At 42.6% G+C, this 18,696-nt stretch overlaps 1 protein-coding gene across 1 annotated transcript in view; it reads right to left on the reverse strand.

Annotated features, from left to right (window-relative positions):
• EPAS1 (endothelial PAS domain protein 1) overlaps positions 1-18,690 on the reverse strand; it is a 120,415-nt gene extending 101,725 nt beyond the window's left edge. Inside the window, exon 1 of the mRNA XM_019549366.1 lies at positions 18,657-18,690. Coding sequence (XP_019404911.1) covers positions 18,657-18,682 — 26 coding nt within the window. The 5' untranslated portion in view covers positions 18,683-18,690. The remainder of the gene's footprint in view (positions 1-18,656) is intronic.
• Positions 18,691-18,696: the final 6 nt, after the last annotated feature.

Consider the following 18,696-nt stretch of genomic DNA (forward strand, 5'->3'; position numbering starts at 1 on the left):
GTTCAAGCACCTACATTGAACACCTTCAAGAGCAAATTGGATGCTTATCTTGCTGGGATCCTATGACCCCAGCTGACTTCCTGCCCTTTGGGAGGGGACTTGGACTCAATGATCTTCCAAGGTCCCTTCCAGCCCTAATGTCTATGAAATCTATGAAATAGTGTATAGTATGATCTAGGCTGCAGCCTGTCTAATCTGAAAATGTGTCAAAATGACTTCAGCTGTCAGTAACATTTCCTTTGCCCTGGTTTTTTAAAACATCTGGAAATAGAAGGAATACTTTGATTTTTACTAGACTGATTTTTCCATGTGCTGTGTACTAGCTTTACTTAAAAAACAAAGGCCTCCCATTGCCTCACAATGTAGCTGCCTGCCACATAGAAAACACTATAGAATGGACTTGTCACAGTAGCATAACTATGGGGAGACAACTGGGCCACCATCTCCAGGTGCTGACTTGCAGGGAAGCACAGAAATAGAAGCCTTCACACTGGCCTTGCCACAGAGTGGGGGAGGAAGGGAGCAGGTGGCCCCCGAAACCCCACGCCCCGTCACTAAACAGCCCGTGTTACGCCCCTCGGCACAAATTGCCAGGGCAGGAACACTCACCGTCCACAGGTGTGTCCGGAAGAAAGGCCCCAAGGCAGTTCCATCCACTGTAAAGGAGACACCGAAGGTGGCTAGAGAGGAGGAACCGGAAGCGAGTGGCGGCAGTGCGGATGTCAGCGGGAGCACCCGGGCACGGACAAAGGTAGCCCAGAGGCACGGGAAGACCTTCTGGGGTAAGGGCAAACCCCAAGGAACCACCCCAGCGCAGACACTGACAGTTCTGGGCCAGTGAGCCTGGCTCAGCTCGGCAGGAGCCAGCGAGCCGTATTCCTTCTAATAGGGGGGCACTCGCAGCAGGGGAGGTGCCGCCGCTGCGATGGAGAGGGGCCAGTAGACCCCGCAAGCCCTGGAGCAAGTTGAAGCCCGAGGAGTGGTGTTAGCCACACAGCGGACTGGGAAAGACCAGGGAGGCCCGCAAAAAGGTCCAGGCGGCCTCCAGGCTCTGGGGAATCCCTGGCTGTTAGCATTGAGTTATTTTTGCCTGCTTTGATTTACAGATCCCGGGCACGATATCCTGACAAGGAGGCTGAGCAGACTGTTGCTCAACCCCATGGAGGTACGGGCGAGGCTGTAGGGGCGGATGATCCCTCAACAACGTGGGACCCCTAGGACCCAGGAGTCTCATCTGTGGACTGGCACGCACCGGATTATCAACACTGAACCAGGAGGTCATCAAAGTCGTGGCAGGCGGTCCGGAGGCGTCCAGCCTGCAGAGGAGCGGCTCCGGGTAAAGTACCCTGACGACGGTCCCCAAATCAGGGGGCTGGAGACTGCGGCAAGTAACAGCGTCAACGGACCCACCCCCTGACACACAGTGATACTACCAGCAATCTAGCCGCAGCTTGTGCCCTGTCCACTGCCTCCAGCAAAGGCAGAAAAAACACCAAGCTGTGCTTCAGACTTTTCATCTCTATGAGACATTGTCACAGGGCGGGGACCCAGGAGCGGCCGTGATCTCTCCTGGCGCCCCCTACCATGCCAAGTGGGTGTCCATGCACCCTCGTTATCTCGCCTGCCATGACTTTGATAGTGAAAGTATTGTAAGGGAGGCTGCCTTTTACCCCCTTGAGCACGGTATCCCTTGGCGTACTCCCGCCGGTACCCTGTCTACCGCTGATTCTGTGTACTCCCGTCACAGGACTACGTGTGGCTCCTACCACCCCTTATATCACGCCCCAAGCCTCTCAAATGTCCCGGACGTTGTTAGGTCTAACTATCCTTATTACGCTCGCCCTTCTGAGCCCTCGCCCTCTCGGGGGCTCCTCCCCGCTCTCTCGCCCTCTCAGGGGCTTCTCAGTGCGCTCGCCCCCTCTGGGGCTTCTCAGTGCGCTCGCACCCACGCCCACACTGGGGTCTTGCTTGGGCTAATGCAATCGGGGCTCAGTCGCCCTCAGCCTTACCTGGCCCCCAGACCCCTTTCCTGGGTCTTACGCCCCACTGGGGCTTCTTGCCTACGCCCACACTGGGCTCCTCCCGATACTGCCCCACTGGGGCCGGGGTCGGGACACCCCAAAATGCAGCACCACCACCCAGCGCCAGAAACCCCCCTCCACTACTGGGGACCTCCTATGAGGCCTCCTCCACCTTACTTGGTGAGCCTCACTTGGTCCTCCGGTTGTAACAATAACCAACAAAAACCATCAGCCAATCGGCCCTAATTCAAACTCTAGCCTCCTGGCTGAAAAACATAAACCCGAAGCCCTCTGGTTCATCATTATTTCCATCCCTGCCAGGGCTCCTCTGCCTGGTATTCTCACCCATGAACTGCTCTGGTCATCAGGCCTCCCACCTCTGCCTACTCCCGGCAGAGCTCTCTCCTTCACGGCTGCCAGAGGGGAACTGCCCCTTGGCCTCAGCCTAGGCTGTTTATAAAGGCCAGGCCCTGCCCCCTTCTGGTCAGCTGACCTCTGGGGTTGTCCCAGCAACCCATACCTGTCCTTCTTTAGGAGCAGGGAACTTCAATGCCCTGCGACAGACATGTATTGTTTTCTGCTCCCATACTGTTTTCTTCACCAAATATCTGTGTATTGATCTAAGCATAAGAGCCAAGTTTAGAGGCAGCACAACTCAAGGCATGTGACAATGTAGTATATGAATTATGTCATTTATGTATCAAGAGAGAGCAGGGAATAGCAAGGAAAACAAGAATACAGCATGAGAGGAATGTAGGGCCTACTGTTTGACATACTCCCTTATCCTGCACTACTACTTAAGGAACTGACAGAAGTGACAATTTGTTGCATGATCATGCCCCCAAAGTGCTCTATAGCCACTCCCTGACTGAAGAGCATGGCTGCAGAGTGCCTTAAGAGTGCCTGATCACACGACAGTCTGAACCCTTATTACATAAAGGTTGAGATGAAGGTACTCCCAAGCAGAGTGCCTTCATTACCTTATATCAGCATGTGTGTGAGCAAGGCTGGGCTGATGTAGCCCAGCCCTGTCCCCAGTGCTATGTTCAGAATGGCAGGGGGAGAAGGGAGGGGAGGGAGTGTGGTCTGGGGTTTGCCCAGCCTGCACTGGAGGGTGGGGTGAGTGGATTAGAGCCCCTCCCCCCACCACCTCAGGGGCGCTCCAATCCACCCACCTCACCCTCCAGTGCAGGCTGGGAAAACCCCAGACCACACTCCCTCCCCTCCTTCCTCCCTCCCATTCTGAACACAGCACAGGAGCTGGGGAAGTGGGGGGTTGGGGGTCTAGAGGAGAGCAGCCGCAGCCACAGCCACTCCAAACTGGAGCTCAATCCCCCAACCCCCTGTACCAGCAAACATCTGTTGGGTTTGGGAGACTGCTGTAATTCACGGTGCTTCCTGGAAAGCGCCATGAGTAACAGCAGGAAGCACATGTCTGTCAGTGCCCTTATAATTCCACTCAAAATGAGCACTGCCAAGTGCTGTTGTATGAGACAGTGTAAGACAAAGTTCCAGTTCTAAAAGTTTACAATCTAAATAGACAAGATCCGCAAATGGTGTAATAAATATATATTTCTCTCCTTGGTTGACAAATGAAGAACTGAGTCACAGAGTGATTAGAAGTGGCTGGCTGAGTTCACACACAAAATCTGTAGCAGAACCAGAAACTGGAACTCAGATCTCCTGTATCCCAAACTGAGGATGCATCAAGGAGTTGAGCCAAGAACACTTTTGATCATATCTTTCCAGACATGTCCTCATACATCAGATATTTTATAAAAGCATTGTTTTGATGTTAAACAATTCACACCAAATTTTCACCATTATTCTTGGCATTGTAGCAGCATCTGAAAGCTTCAGCTGCAATCAGAGCCTTAATTTGATAGGCGCTGTACAAACAGGAAGAAAAGTCATTACCACAAAAGGGTGTATTAATTTTAAGTTGTAATTAAGTCACCTTAATCAGAGACTTGCTGTACTACAGGCAGAATAAGCAGGAATCTCTGCCCCCGAGACCCAGAAGTACTACCTCTTTTCTGTCTCCTGATTAATTATTTACAGACTTATTTGAATAAAGCTTCTCTGTCTTAGTTTGACCCTGCATATTTAATTTTCTATAAACATTACACTGTGAATCCTTAAATGCCTGCAAGTCAAAAAGAACAATTCAGTGGATTTTGCCTGTTTTTGCTGAGAAACAAATTCTGCCCTGGGTCCTCTCTGCTCCAAATGGCCACTAGGAAGATTCTGTCTTAAATTTCCTTCTCCTGCCTTTGGTGTATATGGCTCTTTCTTCAGTCTGTAAGTGTTAATCCTGGGGCAGCCAAGGAGGTGTGCTCTATTCATTGTGCTACAAGCACTGAGTCAATGTGACAGAAAAGAACAGAGTTAAAAGGCAAAATCCAAAAAAATGGTATCCTTGCTTACTAGCATCTTGTGCTGTCTGTGTGGCTAGACTGGATACTGGTTTTGAGGACAGTCTGCATGGGCTGTTCATGCAGTTAATAACCAAAAGATTTTTATGGGAAACGATGAGTGTTTTGAAACACCAGTATTAAGTTTCCCTGCAAACATCTACACTTGCTCATATTCTACTTTCAGGTTTGTACATGCCTAACTACATAGAATATGCTCTTTTGTGAATCATTTGTACAATATATAGTCCTACCATTATGTGAAAACTTGTGGCAACATTAAGAAAACTGGAGGGTAGAAAGTGACTAGTAATGGCAAGAACGTATCTTATCCATCTTTTGAGGGAAAAATACAAGGGCCATAAGAAAATAAAGTTCAACAGCTCTAGCATTGAAGCGTTCATCTTGGGGCTGTGCAAAGGTTGCCAAAGAGAGGTTCTGCTAGTCAACAGATTTAAAATGTTCAGCCAAAGCTTCTGAATCATTGTTTTAACAGTATGGGTTTAGATGTCAACAGCACAGTCAGATTAAAGAGATACTGAATTAAAAGAAAACACTTACATTGTCTAATCATGTAGGAAAGAAATTGTCAGAGAAAGGGCTTGAGACTGCCTTCAGAGGCCACACAGAAAGAATGTATAGGTGTCATATTGATTTCACTCACTCCAGATAGAGGAATCAACTATTTTTGATCTTCCATATGCTGCAATTGCTTGGAATCAGCTAAAGAGTTGCAAATAGTCGGGCCAGGGCCATGCGGAGATACCCTAGGAGAAGCAACAGATTGCCCATGGAATCTCATTCACGGTGGGAATTCACTTTAAAAGGTGGGGTGGACCCTAGAGGCAAGCAGAGCCAAGAGCAAAGATGTGGAACCTTCTCAGACACTTCTCACTCATGGGGACTGCTGAGGTTTAGAGGCGTAACTAATTCCTTTGAGGAACTGAGTAAATCCCATCCTGGAACAACATGGAAGAAGCTCCACAAAATGTACTAATAGAGTTTTCTCCTCATGTAATTTTCTCTCGTGGGTTATGAATACACAAAAGGAAATCTAGCCCTTAATAAAAATCCGTTAATCATGTAAATACTAAAGCCATATTTAGTAACTGAGTTTTTATTCCCATAAAAGTGCTGCTTAAATTTTTTTTAGCACAAGGTAGTCCTCAGGGCTAAATCCTCGAGTTCTTTTCTCAATAAATTTTTACAAAGCTCAAGTAAGATCTGGGGAAAAAAGTATCATTTTGCCTTTTTTGTGGTATTATTTTGCTAATCAGAGGATAATTGACAATGCCATTCATGTTCCTATTGAACCAGGTTCAGCGGCAGGCCAATATTTTACTTAATTACCTAGTGGTAATTACATCCGTTATAGCAGAATAACTAATTCTCGAGAATGCTAAATGACAAAAATAGACTATAAAATCTAACCCAGCATAGCTCGCTCGCTCACACATAGTCACAGAAGAAGTTTTAGGGTGTGCAACAACAAGTTTTAGTTAGAATTACAGTCACTGTGTAACACACAGACACTGTGATGGTTTAAGTGTGGTCTGTAGTAATAGCAGGGTCCATTAAAGACATACGTAGACACAGTCAAATTACCATGTTTTAATGTCACATCAAAAATCTTCAAAGCACTGTGACAATAAATGGAATTGATATCATCAAGAATTCACTCATACAGAGGATAATATAATTGTGAATACACAGGACTCAGAGATTCACTGACAACTGAAGTGTTATAAAAATTGATATTTAAAGAACTGGTCTGTAGTTTATCATACAAATGAATTTTAAATGCAACTGAAAATGAACAGTGTGGGCACTAAGAAGCTAAACACAGTGAGTTTTGTACTATTTATCATGACCATTCATTGTCTACCTCCAATACATGCAGTGCTGAAATAAAATACAGGTAGTGACATTCAAATACAAGACTGTGTCTTTTGCAGAAACTCTGTCACAATAACTGAAAAAAAATGACCTTTATACTTTTTGTAGCCTAATATTTTTGTAGCCTCTAATAGTGTAAAAGCGCATGAATGTATGTTCTAAAGCAGAACTCTGGTATATCAACTTATAACAACATTCATCAAGTGATACTCACTCATGCAAATTTAGCAAAGATCTCCAATTTTATGCAATATCAAGCAATTTATACTGTAGTAAAAGGGAAATAATGATCCACAGTAAATAAAAGATCTACACTAGTCTCATGAGAAACAAACTGAAACGATTCTGCTACATTATAGAGTACTACAGACTACTATGCAAATAAAATATTTTAAGGGTCTGACAAAATTGACTATTTAAAATGTGCTCTCCTAAAAAAGGTGGATCCAACTAAATGTATTTAGTATGCCTTGAGATACTATTTATAGGATTTATGGGGGGAAAACACATCTGACACCCCTGGTCTGCCTCAAAACAACAGCTATGATTTTGGCAAGGCAATTCTGCAGGAATAGCTTACTTGGACAGATTAGGCCTTACTCCTTAATGTGTTACTATCACTAGTTTATTTTCTAAAGGCTGAGTCTAGAATTATTTGTCTAACTCAAGGGTATGAAACATATAGCCTGTAGGCCAAATTCCACCTGCAGAGCTCCTGAAAGAGTTGCAAATTTGGGAGCAGGATGAGCAGGGGCAGAGCCTGCCACTGAATTCCAACGTACAGAACCCCACTGAGGACCTGTTTTGGTGAGGCAAGCAGCAGCTGTGTTAACCCTTGTGAGTCCATGACCCGGCCAACACAAGTGTCACCACCACCAACGGAGGTGCCGCCAACAGAGTTGGGTCTGGATCTGGCCTGCAGAGCACCCTGCAATCTAAATTTGGCCTGGGAAAAGGGAGGCAAACACATCGGATACGCCTGGTCTGCTCTGAAATTACAGTTATGATTTTGGCAGGGCAACTTTTTTTGTAAATTTCATGACAAAATAGTTCAGGAAAAATACAATATTCATGTGGGAATACCAAACATGATTATAACAGCTGGACATAAAACTTACCAAACTACAACTAACCAAATGTATTCCTTTATTGTGGTGTATTGCCTCTTGGGAGCTTAAGCATGGAGGGCAAATATACCCCTTTCTTTTATACAGGCCAACTTCTCTAGCTGAATGACATGTCCCATGATCCAGTGCAACCTCCCCTCTGATTAAGCATCTGGATGCCAGCCACTGACATTTTTTCAAATATGTGGTTTCAGTAGCCTTGTAACCTTATGCCAAACAACTGGTTTAGAAACTCCAGAATGAAGAATACCACCGTTCTTCATTCTAGGCTTCTACTTTAGTAATCATTGCATAGTCCTAAGCAAATGATGTGCCTTTATCTTCAATGTTAAATGTGCATATTTCTTTTTTTAATGCAAACAATTGTTTTTAAGGCCAGAATACACCATTACGATTGACTAATATAAACACTTGCGTTACACTGACCAAAGAAACCCACCCAATATTTTCTACATGAAATCCTATAATTTGAGCCTTTTAAAAAAACAGCCAGTGTGATCTTAAAGACTACAAGTGATGGAGGAATACACAACTAATGCTATCTGAATAACAGATGTTCAACTTGGTAGCTGAACCAAAAATACAGAAAAAATGTTTAGATCTACTGTGTGGTTTAGTTCAAAAGTTAGGGCCAAAATATTTTTTTCCAAAGACAAAAATAAAAAGTGTTGATTTGGTACAAACCAAAACATTTTGTTTGTTCCAAAACAAAATGTCTTGTTTTTTGGTTATTACAAAAAAAATCAATTTTCAAACAAAAAGTCAGAAAGCTTTGTTTTGAAAATATTAAATGAATCATTTCAGCAAAATGTGCATATTATTTCTCATCCACATTTATTTAGCTCTACACAAATATGTCCTGATGCATATAAATATCAGGTGCTTAAATATTTGTAATAAATTAAGGTTACAGTTTAGTGATTTCAAAGGAGTTTCTAATATGATTCTGATGATCATATTACCATATACACTGGTACTTCAGACTGTTCACTATCAAATACTTCAAGATACACCCATATGATTCATCTATCACTGCAGTTATGTAATCAAAAATAGCCCTGTGTCTTACACAATGTAATTAAATTTTCTAAATTTTTCTAAATTAAATTGAGTCCAATGATTTAAAGTCCATTGTTAGGGAAAGTATTTTGAAAAGATATGTCACTTAGGTATATGCAACTGACCCGTATCAAAATATAAAAAAAATGTTGGATATACTAGCTGCTTATTCTGCCAGATGTCTCATAATGGGCATATGAGAATAAGAAAGCAGCCAATGGGAAGCCAGTAGAAGCTGAACATACTCAAAATTATGCAACAGGAAAAGCAAGCATCCAGCTGCCTTTGAAATAAATTCCAACTCTTCAGATTGTCATTAGATATGTTATACAGAAAACGTAGAATAAGTATTTAAATCAGGGGTGTCAATGATACATCCTGCAAGCCAGGTGGGGGGCCATGACCTGTCCTGTGGTGCTGCCTGTGGGTCTCAGAATGGTTCTTCATGCTCCATGTGGAGTCTGTCTGGTATCTAGGGACAGTCCTGGGTACATGCTGCATGCAGGACTGTGCCGGGCTGAACCTGTGCACTGGCTCCAAAGCACAATGCCAGTTTGTGGGTCTGATCTGGCTTAAAGCCCAGCCCCACACCTCTCATCCAGCCTGAGAGGCCAGATGAGTTTGACACCCCTGACTTAAATTATGACAGGAATAGGGAATCTAATAAGGTCCTTGCTCATGTATTTACAATAGGATTCACCAGAAAATCTTTTCTGGGTTCAGCAAAAATTGGAAGCAGTAACACTGGGCACATCTACATGAGATGCTTTACTGCACAGTAGACTAATTTACTGTGGAGTAAAGCATCATTATCTACACGTGTGCAGATAGTCAACTGTGCAGTTGGCTACTACCTGTAGATACAGGTAGTAGATTAACCACGCAGTAGCTAATGTGCAATAGTACACACGTAGACAGCTGACCAAGAGCAAATTGCTCCCAGTAATCACAGGCAGCAGGAGCATGAGAATAGTGAGGCAGGGCTGGGTAACAGCTGCTGAGGGAGGGAAGAGTTTTCCATGCCCTGAACTGCCAATCGGGGAGAGGCTTGGAGGCATCTGCCCATCCCCAGAGCCCAGGCCTGACCCCAGTACCCCCTGCCAGTCTGAGGCTGGCACTCAGGGGAGCCTGGAGCTCCCCCTGGCTGCTGCGGGGGGGGGGGGAGCAAGGCAGGAGTAGCACTGGACTATACTGCTCCCACCAGGAGCAAATTTGCTCCCAACAGGCAAATGTGTAGACACACTTCTGGGGGAAGCTTCCTGCACATCATTTCACTGTATAGTAAGCTTACAGTTCATTAACAGCACATGTAGATGTGTCCACTGTGTTCTTGAAAACTACAATAAATTATAACCTTTCTATGAGCTTCATACTCCAAAGACACAATTCATTAAGCGGTTACATTAGCTTTCTTGTATCTATGCATTTAGTACACTATTATAATTTATTCTAATAATTTTAAATCTAGAGGCAAATGATCCTAAAGTAATAATGATTCAACTCATTAAGCCTTGTGTCTAATTATAGCAACCAATGCAATGGCATTCAGGATAGTAAAGAGTGTTCATGAAAAGCGGCACAACCATCTTCACACCCTAGTGCACATCTACGCTGCAAAAAAAAAGCACAGCTGTAAGGGAGATGTCAACTGCCCATTGTGATCTCAATGTGTGTTAACTCTCAGACTAACGGTGATTCTGGAAAAAGTCCAAAGATAGATCATTCAGTGTTGTAAACTAGCAGAGATCCATTATCTTAAACAGAACTATGCTAATGTAGACCTTCTGAGGAGCAGACTCCAGATTTTTAAGTAATCTAAATGCATAATTAAGTATGTGGCCCTAATTAGTCATATAATTAGGTAGATAATTAAGTAAGCATGCAATCTAGTAATGCTCTTTCTAAATGCAGTTTAGCCTACTCCATAGGAGTTTGACATTGCTGATCTTGGTATTTTCGTCTCCTGAGAATTATTAGGCAAATAACAACTTTATTTACCTCACTTTGATATATGGGATGAAAAACATTTTAACAGTTCCAACTGTTTTTGCACATACTGTCCCCTGATGATGGGAAGAGGGCTAAAAGGTGACAAATATTATATTTTTAAAGCTCACTTTTACTTCTGTATAGTTTGTTTGGAACAGAGGTGAAAGACCGAGACCTGTTTGAAAAACAAAGCATTTAGTTGTGCTTCATCTACGTACATTCTTGAAGTGCTCAACAGCAAATATTTGATGTGGAGAATGTAAACTATTTAAGCTATCTTTTGCTTGAAATTAGCTTGCAACATAAATGCATATACATGCTGCAGAATCAAGATACTGGATATCGGTCATTATTACGGCTAACATAAAAAATAGAATGTGTGCACCTATATTGATTTTATTGAGATACAAAAAAATGAACTACAGAAACTACTTCTTGTACATTTCACCCCTTGTAGCCTCTGCAGTTACCAACGTAATTACTGTAATTACCAAAATTAATTAATTGCCAAAATAATTCCTGCTTCTCCCAAATGCACTGAATTTGTTCTTAAATCTGAAATAAGCCAATATTAATCACACACCCACAAGCTAAAATAAAGCACTTGTAAAGTTCCTGAACGTTTCAGACTGGATCTTTTTGGAGGGAACACCCTAAACACTCCCCTAATCAAAGAAAACTGCTGATTCCACATATTCATATGCATAGGAAGGGTCAAGACCAGGGCACCTCTTTGACTGAAGATCAGACATAAAAATTCAACTAAAGCAACTTTCCTTCTTGTCAGACAAAACATCTGATGAGCTTCTATAGAATAGAATATTGAATATTTGCTGTGTCATGTAATGCAATGGACAGTGGAGCATAAGGGATACTTTATCCAACCGAAAACTCTTTATAAAACAGTCTAAACCAATTATATTACAAACCTAACTATTTAACATCTAAAATGCTCATTTAATCAAAATGTACTATGAACAACATTTGTCACAGATAAATCCTTCTAGATTTAAATATAGGGGAGAGAACTAAAATCATAATTAGATTTGAGATTAAGAACTAAAAAGCATAATTAAACATGAGCTACTCTGAGGCATTCATTATTTATTGGCTAACTGGTCTATTGTACTTCATAAAACAAGCACTGTATTTTACACTGCGTAACACCCCATGTTTGCATTTTGTTTTAATGAAAATGGTATATTTTGGCTATAGATACATACATTGTGCCATAGGCTATTCTGTAAAGATACATATCAAGAGTTGTCTCCAACATGTACATACAGTGTACAAGCACACGAGTGCTTAAAAAATTACCCTAGCCACTGTATTTCACTATTAACAGATTTAAATGAAAAACCATTTATGTAGATACAATTAACCAAAGGTAAAATAATCTGCTCTTTTATTACCATGTCGTTTTAGTCATCGGTATCTTTAACAGTCACAATTTCAAGTGTCAAAAGTACCAAAATGAAGTGGGTGTATGGGAATTTAAGGGCTAAAGGCCATTCCTTCATGTCCCACAGCAGAGACACATTATAAAATAAACTAAAGAAAGTTTCAGTCTAAATAGAACTTAGCATTACTGTATGAACTAGTATATTTGGAAAAAAAATATGACTGAGTAAAAAGTAGTACTGCTCTGCACTCGTGTGAAATATGAATTGCAGTTCATCATAGCAACCTCATTTCATTCTTTTACAGATAGATTATCATGTAGGTAAGAAGCAGCTCCATCAGTGCTTCATTACCTACCTAGACAAGTGCTGTAATCCCACTAACTTTAACAGAATTACTCAGTTGAGTTAGGATTGCTTTCATGAAGTATAAGGCTAGGTTTCAAAGGTCATAATTTAGCACTTTTTTCTTTGCATGGGTTATAAAACTTTGCCTACAAAGTATGAGTCATATTTAGATAGACAATAAATAAAGGTACTTAAAACATCTTAGCGCACACAGTTACAGTATTCAGCATGAACAGCAGCAGCTCGTCCTTTGAAAATGACATATTTTAATTTTTAGATGCCTGATGCTATAATTAGTTTTATAGAACGGAAGAGGCTATCCATTATTCAGATGAATGGGGAGACCCCTAAATATACAGGATACTGTAATAGTTACTGTTATGATAAACAAATTCCCATAATGATTCAAAAGGGTGAACACAGGAGAAGCAAGGCTGACAAGAGGTTACGTAAAATGTAATTTTAGGTGGGGAGAGTGTAAGGGAGAAGGAATATCAGTAGGAAGAACCCTTCTCAGAGCATTTTGATGCTTATCCTGAGTGATTCCATACTTTGACAGAAATAATACTTGGGGGCAGGAATCGGGGAACTAACTTGCCAAATGGCCAGGGTAACAGGCTTTTGCTCAGCCTATCCATGATCAGCTTTTGCATACCTGTTGGAAGGGGTATAATGAGATTGCTACATGCAAATACCTGTGGTGCCCTCACTTTTCATTCTCCTGGGCCACTCTCACTGTACTGTCCTTTTCAAAGTTAACTGTGGTTCTAGAGGTGAATTCTACAACAGGGCACCAAAGAGTATGCATGACAATTAAAGGTCCCTATTTACTAACATTACCCCTATTTATCACAAGTAAGCACTGTTAGCTTTCAATACAACCCTCTGCTCCTGCACTCCCACCCCCATTTATAGAGATGTCTAACCGTTCAATAAAAAGTTACGAAAAACATATATATCCTCCCAATACAAAAAAGTATTCACTTTATTCGCTTTTTATGTAAAGAGAGTAAACAAAACCAAACAAAGAGTACATGGATACAGTGGGGTAGTAAACATGGGGTAGTGTCATAAGTGTTGATCCAGGGACAAACCTACAGCTACTGGAAACTGTCATGCCTCCAGGAACTGTTCAAATCCTAAGAAGAAACCAAATCATTAGCAGATGTTTGACACCCCCACACAAATTCAGTATAATGAAACTTATGTTCAGGGGTGGCCAAGGCCATCACAAAGGAGCTGCATTACTTATTATGGAGCTTTTTTTTCTTTGCTTAAAAACCTCAAAATTACTTATAAGCTATTGCTTTATTTGTGTATTCAAACTAAGCAACAAATGTCTGTATATATTTCTTATAATTAATTCAGTAATATAAATCGCATAAAGTTCTGCTGACAAATCCAAAAAGTGCTGTGTTGGAGGACAGCATTGGTCCAAGTAGGTGAAGCAGAAGGAAATTAAAGAAATGTTAAGCCATGTACTAGGAAAGCTATTCAATGGTGAGATCCAAAAGTCTTTGTAACCAGTCTTGCCAAAGTGCTCAAAGCCCCATAGCCTGAAACATGAGGTTGGCTACAATTCTAGAATACATACTGTTTAAGAAAAAAGCTACTCTGGTGGGTGAGTGGACTAGAAGATCCAATAGTCTGTATCATCTTAAATCTATGATTCTATGACAAGATATTGTAATACCTTGTATTACAATACAATGCAATACAATACAAAGCAATGCCTCCATCAATGGAAGTACCTTAGAATATAAATTATGAAGAGAAAAGGAGTGAAAGCTATTTCCTGAATTCTACAAGCCCACGCCTTGATCCTTCCAACAACATGAAAGCAGCTGCACTCCAGTTTGAGTAGAAAACTTGCATGAGCAAAATTATTCACCTAGTTAATGAAGCACCTGCAGGGTGGAGCCCGGAGGGCAAAGCAAACTGCTGTATGTGAGCAATTTATCCCCATACATGCGGTCTGGTTGAAATTCACAGGATGAGATTTTCCCTGGGAGTTGGACAATTTTGGTAAGGCTTGCAGTCTCAGTTCCTGTTATTGGTGGTACCACTCTTACGATCCAATCCTGGCCCATTAAAGTGAATTCCAAAATTGTTGCTAACCTCAATGGTGCAAGACCAGTCCCTTTAGGGCAGAGGTCAGTGGAAGATAAAGGCACCAAGTATCTGATTAGAGATTATCAGCCCTGAACAGTAGAAAGCTTTGAAGGTTAATAAAGATTAATTTTCATCACTCAGTTATCTAATCGTGGTTGGGCTTCCCTGACCAAACTTGCTTTTCATCATTATTTTTCCTGCCACAGGTAGCATCCACAATCTTTGTAGAAAATCTTTTGGACTACTGCAAACCAAGTCACTTCAGGAGTGCCATTTTCTTGGGTTTTAAAATAGTCATACAAAGTACACTTTAAAAAGTTAGGGTCACAATAGCCAGGTTCTAACTCAGCAACAATTCACCCTTCTTCTCATCATGGAAAGTTTGCAGTTTGTCAAATCAAACTGTGATTTTTTTTTTCAAATCATTTGTGTTATGACAATTGTTTCATGAGCTACCATACAAGTATTATCAACATTCAGCAGTGGAAGAGCTCTGCCAGTGTGTACATTCATTCAGTTTCAAAATTCTCTCTCTCACACTGACCATGCCATTCAACAGACTATTTACTTCAGCATGTCTTGAAACACAGATAAAATATGCCTGATTAAATCGGGGGGACAAAAGTGTGCCGCTGAGGATACTCTGGCAGAAGACCATGTGTAGCCCAGTTTTACTGCAGCAGATGGTCTTTTTGCTTATGGTCATGTCTGTAATATGACGACTACATGAGTGCATTATGTATTCTTAGTTTTTATTCTTTCACCGAAATTTGTTTTATTGTTTCAGAGTTTATATTTTTCCTTTTTTGAAGATTCGTATTTAAGAAATACCAGCTGTTTTGTTTAGGTACATAGACATGCATAACAAGGTTTCTACTTTCTCTCATTAATAGATCCATCCAATTTACCTTAGAAGTTTCACCCAATATTTTTTATTTTAGAAAACACATGCTGCAATCTAGTAAAAAAAACTTGATACCATATAGTACTACTTCAAATTGTTGCTCATGTCCCTTAAACTCGAATTGATAAAACCCACGAGAATATCTGAGGATGATCTCAGATTTAAATACAGCATAACGTAAAGAATCACAGATTATCTTTCGTGAAGTGTCTTTTCATAAACCGTGACAGGACTGTTCATAAAAACATGCCCAAGGTTTGCTTGCAAATTTCACAGAACAGACTACCACCACTGCCACTTCTTCACCACAGAGTTGATACATAAATGCTACTAGCAAGTCAGAATAGTGTTTCTAGCCATATACCTTTGTAGAAGTCCCGCTAATAATGCCATAACAACTGATTTACAGATTTTAGATCATTCCTATAAGAGCAATACGAAAAAAAATATATAATAGATCCAGTTTCATTTGGTAAGAAGAATATTTGTGTATACATATATATGTATAGGAATAATGTATTAGAAGTGACCTTGCATCTGATAATCTCAAATACTTAACAAAATATTAATTACCGTAAATCTCACAACACTCCTGTGAAGTAATAAGACTTATTTATTACTTTACTTCTGAGACATGGAAATTGGCACTAGAATGTCAAGTGATTTGCCCAAAGTCACACCTGATTCAGTGGCAGAATTAGAATTAGACCCCGATCTCCTAAATTTTGCTCTACCTGAAGTAGATTTCTTAGGTGTTGCAGTACACTGGACAACACATGTGTCCTTATAGTAGTACATAATTAAAAAGTGGAATTTTAACGGAAAAAAACCATGAAAACTGTAATTCTTCAGGCTTGTAGATTTCCATACTGTTATAATAAACATACCACACTTTTTTAATACATATTTTCCAGTCTACCATAGCATTTTGGGCTCTTCCCTTCAAAACAGAATTATTAGGTAGATGCCTAATTATTATCCAGCACTTCATTCTGTGCGCAGCCTTCTAATTGATGCTTAGAAAAAAGTGCTTTTAAGGTACATATATCACCTTAATAAATTAGCATCTGATACACTGAGGGGTCTGCCTATAAAAATATAATTTATCCACTGCAATTGTTTCCATGCTGCTTAACAGCTGCACTGTTATGCTATCAATGACAAGGAGCCAGGCTACAAATTAAGAAGATATATGGTTTTTCAAAGCTATTATATCCACAACTTAAAAGTTGCGCAGGAACAATGGCAAGCTCAAGTACTTCCTTTGTGAATTCCATATTTTATAAGAATATTCTGTGATAGGGTAGAAATTTGAGTCAATTATAAAAATCAGTCATGTGAATGTTAATAGTCTAAAATAGCTTGAAGATAGCAAGGGCTCAAGCCTTAAATAGAGTTTTCACCCAGTGAACAGGCTCAGTGATTCCACGAATTACAAGTTTATCTGACTGGGTCCATAGTTAGGTATGTTTTTCCCTCTTGTTTTCACCTACAAACTCTGAACTATAGAGCACCAGGCATTTTTTCTTTTCCTTATTTTTTTTAAGGGTCAGTTAAGAAAGAAATGTTAAATGTAATTATGGCACTTGATGCATTGCCTTGATTCTGTTTTTCTTGGAAATATGTAATATTATAATATAATGAAGTGCTTAAACTTTATATCCTATTGCAGGCAAAAAAGAAAAAAAAACCACTCTTATCAAACACCTGCCCTGTAACTGTGCAAACAGCATTCCCATAGCCCACAACCCTGGAGAATGACTGGTAGCCACTCCATGCCTCTTATATCCAGCAAGACGTCCTGGTATTTAACGGGGGCCCAGCAAATCTCAGGCCACCTCCCAGTGTTCAGATGGATCAGCCTTACCAAAATAATGAATACCAAAATAATGAATATTTACATAACATGCTAATCAGGTCCAGGGGAATTTGAATTAGGACAGAGGTTTGTTAAAACTGCCTCCTTTTAAACACCATCTACCCTGGAAAGACCGATATTATGCTAATACCTAATAAACCTGGTTGTGAATTACATGTGATCCTGCAACAGAAATAATCCGGTTAGAGGGAAAAGCCTGGAAAGTGAATAACTAGTCCTTGTTGTTAACTGGGGTGGGGGGGGGGGTCTCAGTGATCAGTGAAGACCCTTAATTTTCTGCATGTACAATCACATTGCGGACTCCTGCCTGTCTGAGGGCTTTCTTTTCTCCCCTCATCAGAAAAGCTGGGAATTTCCCACTTGGCACAGGTTAGTATTTTGTTTTGTTTTGTTTTCTCAGGGGAAGGGAGATGTGAATGGATGGGATGGATGGGGAAATGTTGGCGATGAGACCCAGAGCAGTGATGAGACCAGGGAAGAGACCTTGGCCCCTGGGTGTCAGGGTCTACTTCCCAAGCAACACAGGACCGGAGGATTTTTTTCCCCTAATCACAGAGTACAGCTCCGGGGACATTCACCTCCCAAAAGCAATCAAAGGCAGCCCTGAGCTTGGGCTGTGGGCTGACCTGGGGGTTCCCTGCCCTCAATCCCCTCCAGGGGAGCAAGCCCTCGGGACTTGTCACTTGCCTCCCTGCCAACCCCAGCGGCAGCTCCAGCAGAAAACACTAGCTAGCAGCAAGCAGCACGACACTCCTTCCCCGAGACAGAGCCCGGCCAGCCAGGCCCCCCGCACCCCGTGAGGACGCGTGACTTGCAGACCACTATTTCAAAGCAGCTTCCTTGCGCCTAGGTGCACCTGCCCATCTCCCCCCGCAGCACGGGCCGGGACGCGGGCCCCGACCGGGGGGGAGAGCAAAGCCAAGGCTAGAGCTCAGACGTCTGCTCATGATGAGCAACTGCTCATCCTACTCGGCTCCCTCTGGCCGGGCGCCGGCGCGCACCCGGGCGTGTCCGCCGCCCCCCGCGCAGCCCGGGCGGACAGGGCTCCCCCCAGCCCGGCTTCAACGCGGGGCAGCTCCGCGGCTCGGTCTCCCGCCCCGCGAGGCACCGCCGCGACACGGGCTTGGGCCGTCGCCGTCGCCGTCGCCGCCCCCGGAGAGGGCCCGATCCTGGCAGGCGGGGGCCACATCGCGCCCTTCCCTGGACGCACGCCCCCGCCCCCGCCCCGCGAGTGTGCGGGCGTGTGTACGCGAGTGCGCAGATGTGCGTGCGAGCAAGTTTTGTGCCTGCGTGTGCGAGTGTGTGCGTGCGCGTGTGCGGCGGAGCGTGCGCGAATGTGCCTGAGTGTGTGTGCGGATATAGGTGGCTGCGCGCGCGCGTGTGCACGGGTGCGTGCGCGGGAGCGCGCGCTGTACATGCTGCGCGCCCCGGCTCCGCGAGTGCGCACATGTGCGCGCGGGCGTACGCCGCGGTGTCCCGGCGCAGCCCCGCGGCGCCGCCGGCTCACCTCTTCCTCTCCTTGTCGGCTGTCATCGCGGCGGGCGGCG

This window comes from Crocodylus porosus, unplaced genomic scaffold, assembly GCF_001723895.1.
Source record: "Crocodylus porosus isolate Cpor-Errol unplaced genomic scaffold, CroPor_comp1, whole genome shotgun sequence".
In the NCBI taxonomy this organism is placed as follows: Eukaryota; Metazoa; Chordata; order Crocodylia; family Crocodylidae; genus Crocodylus; species Crocodylus porosus.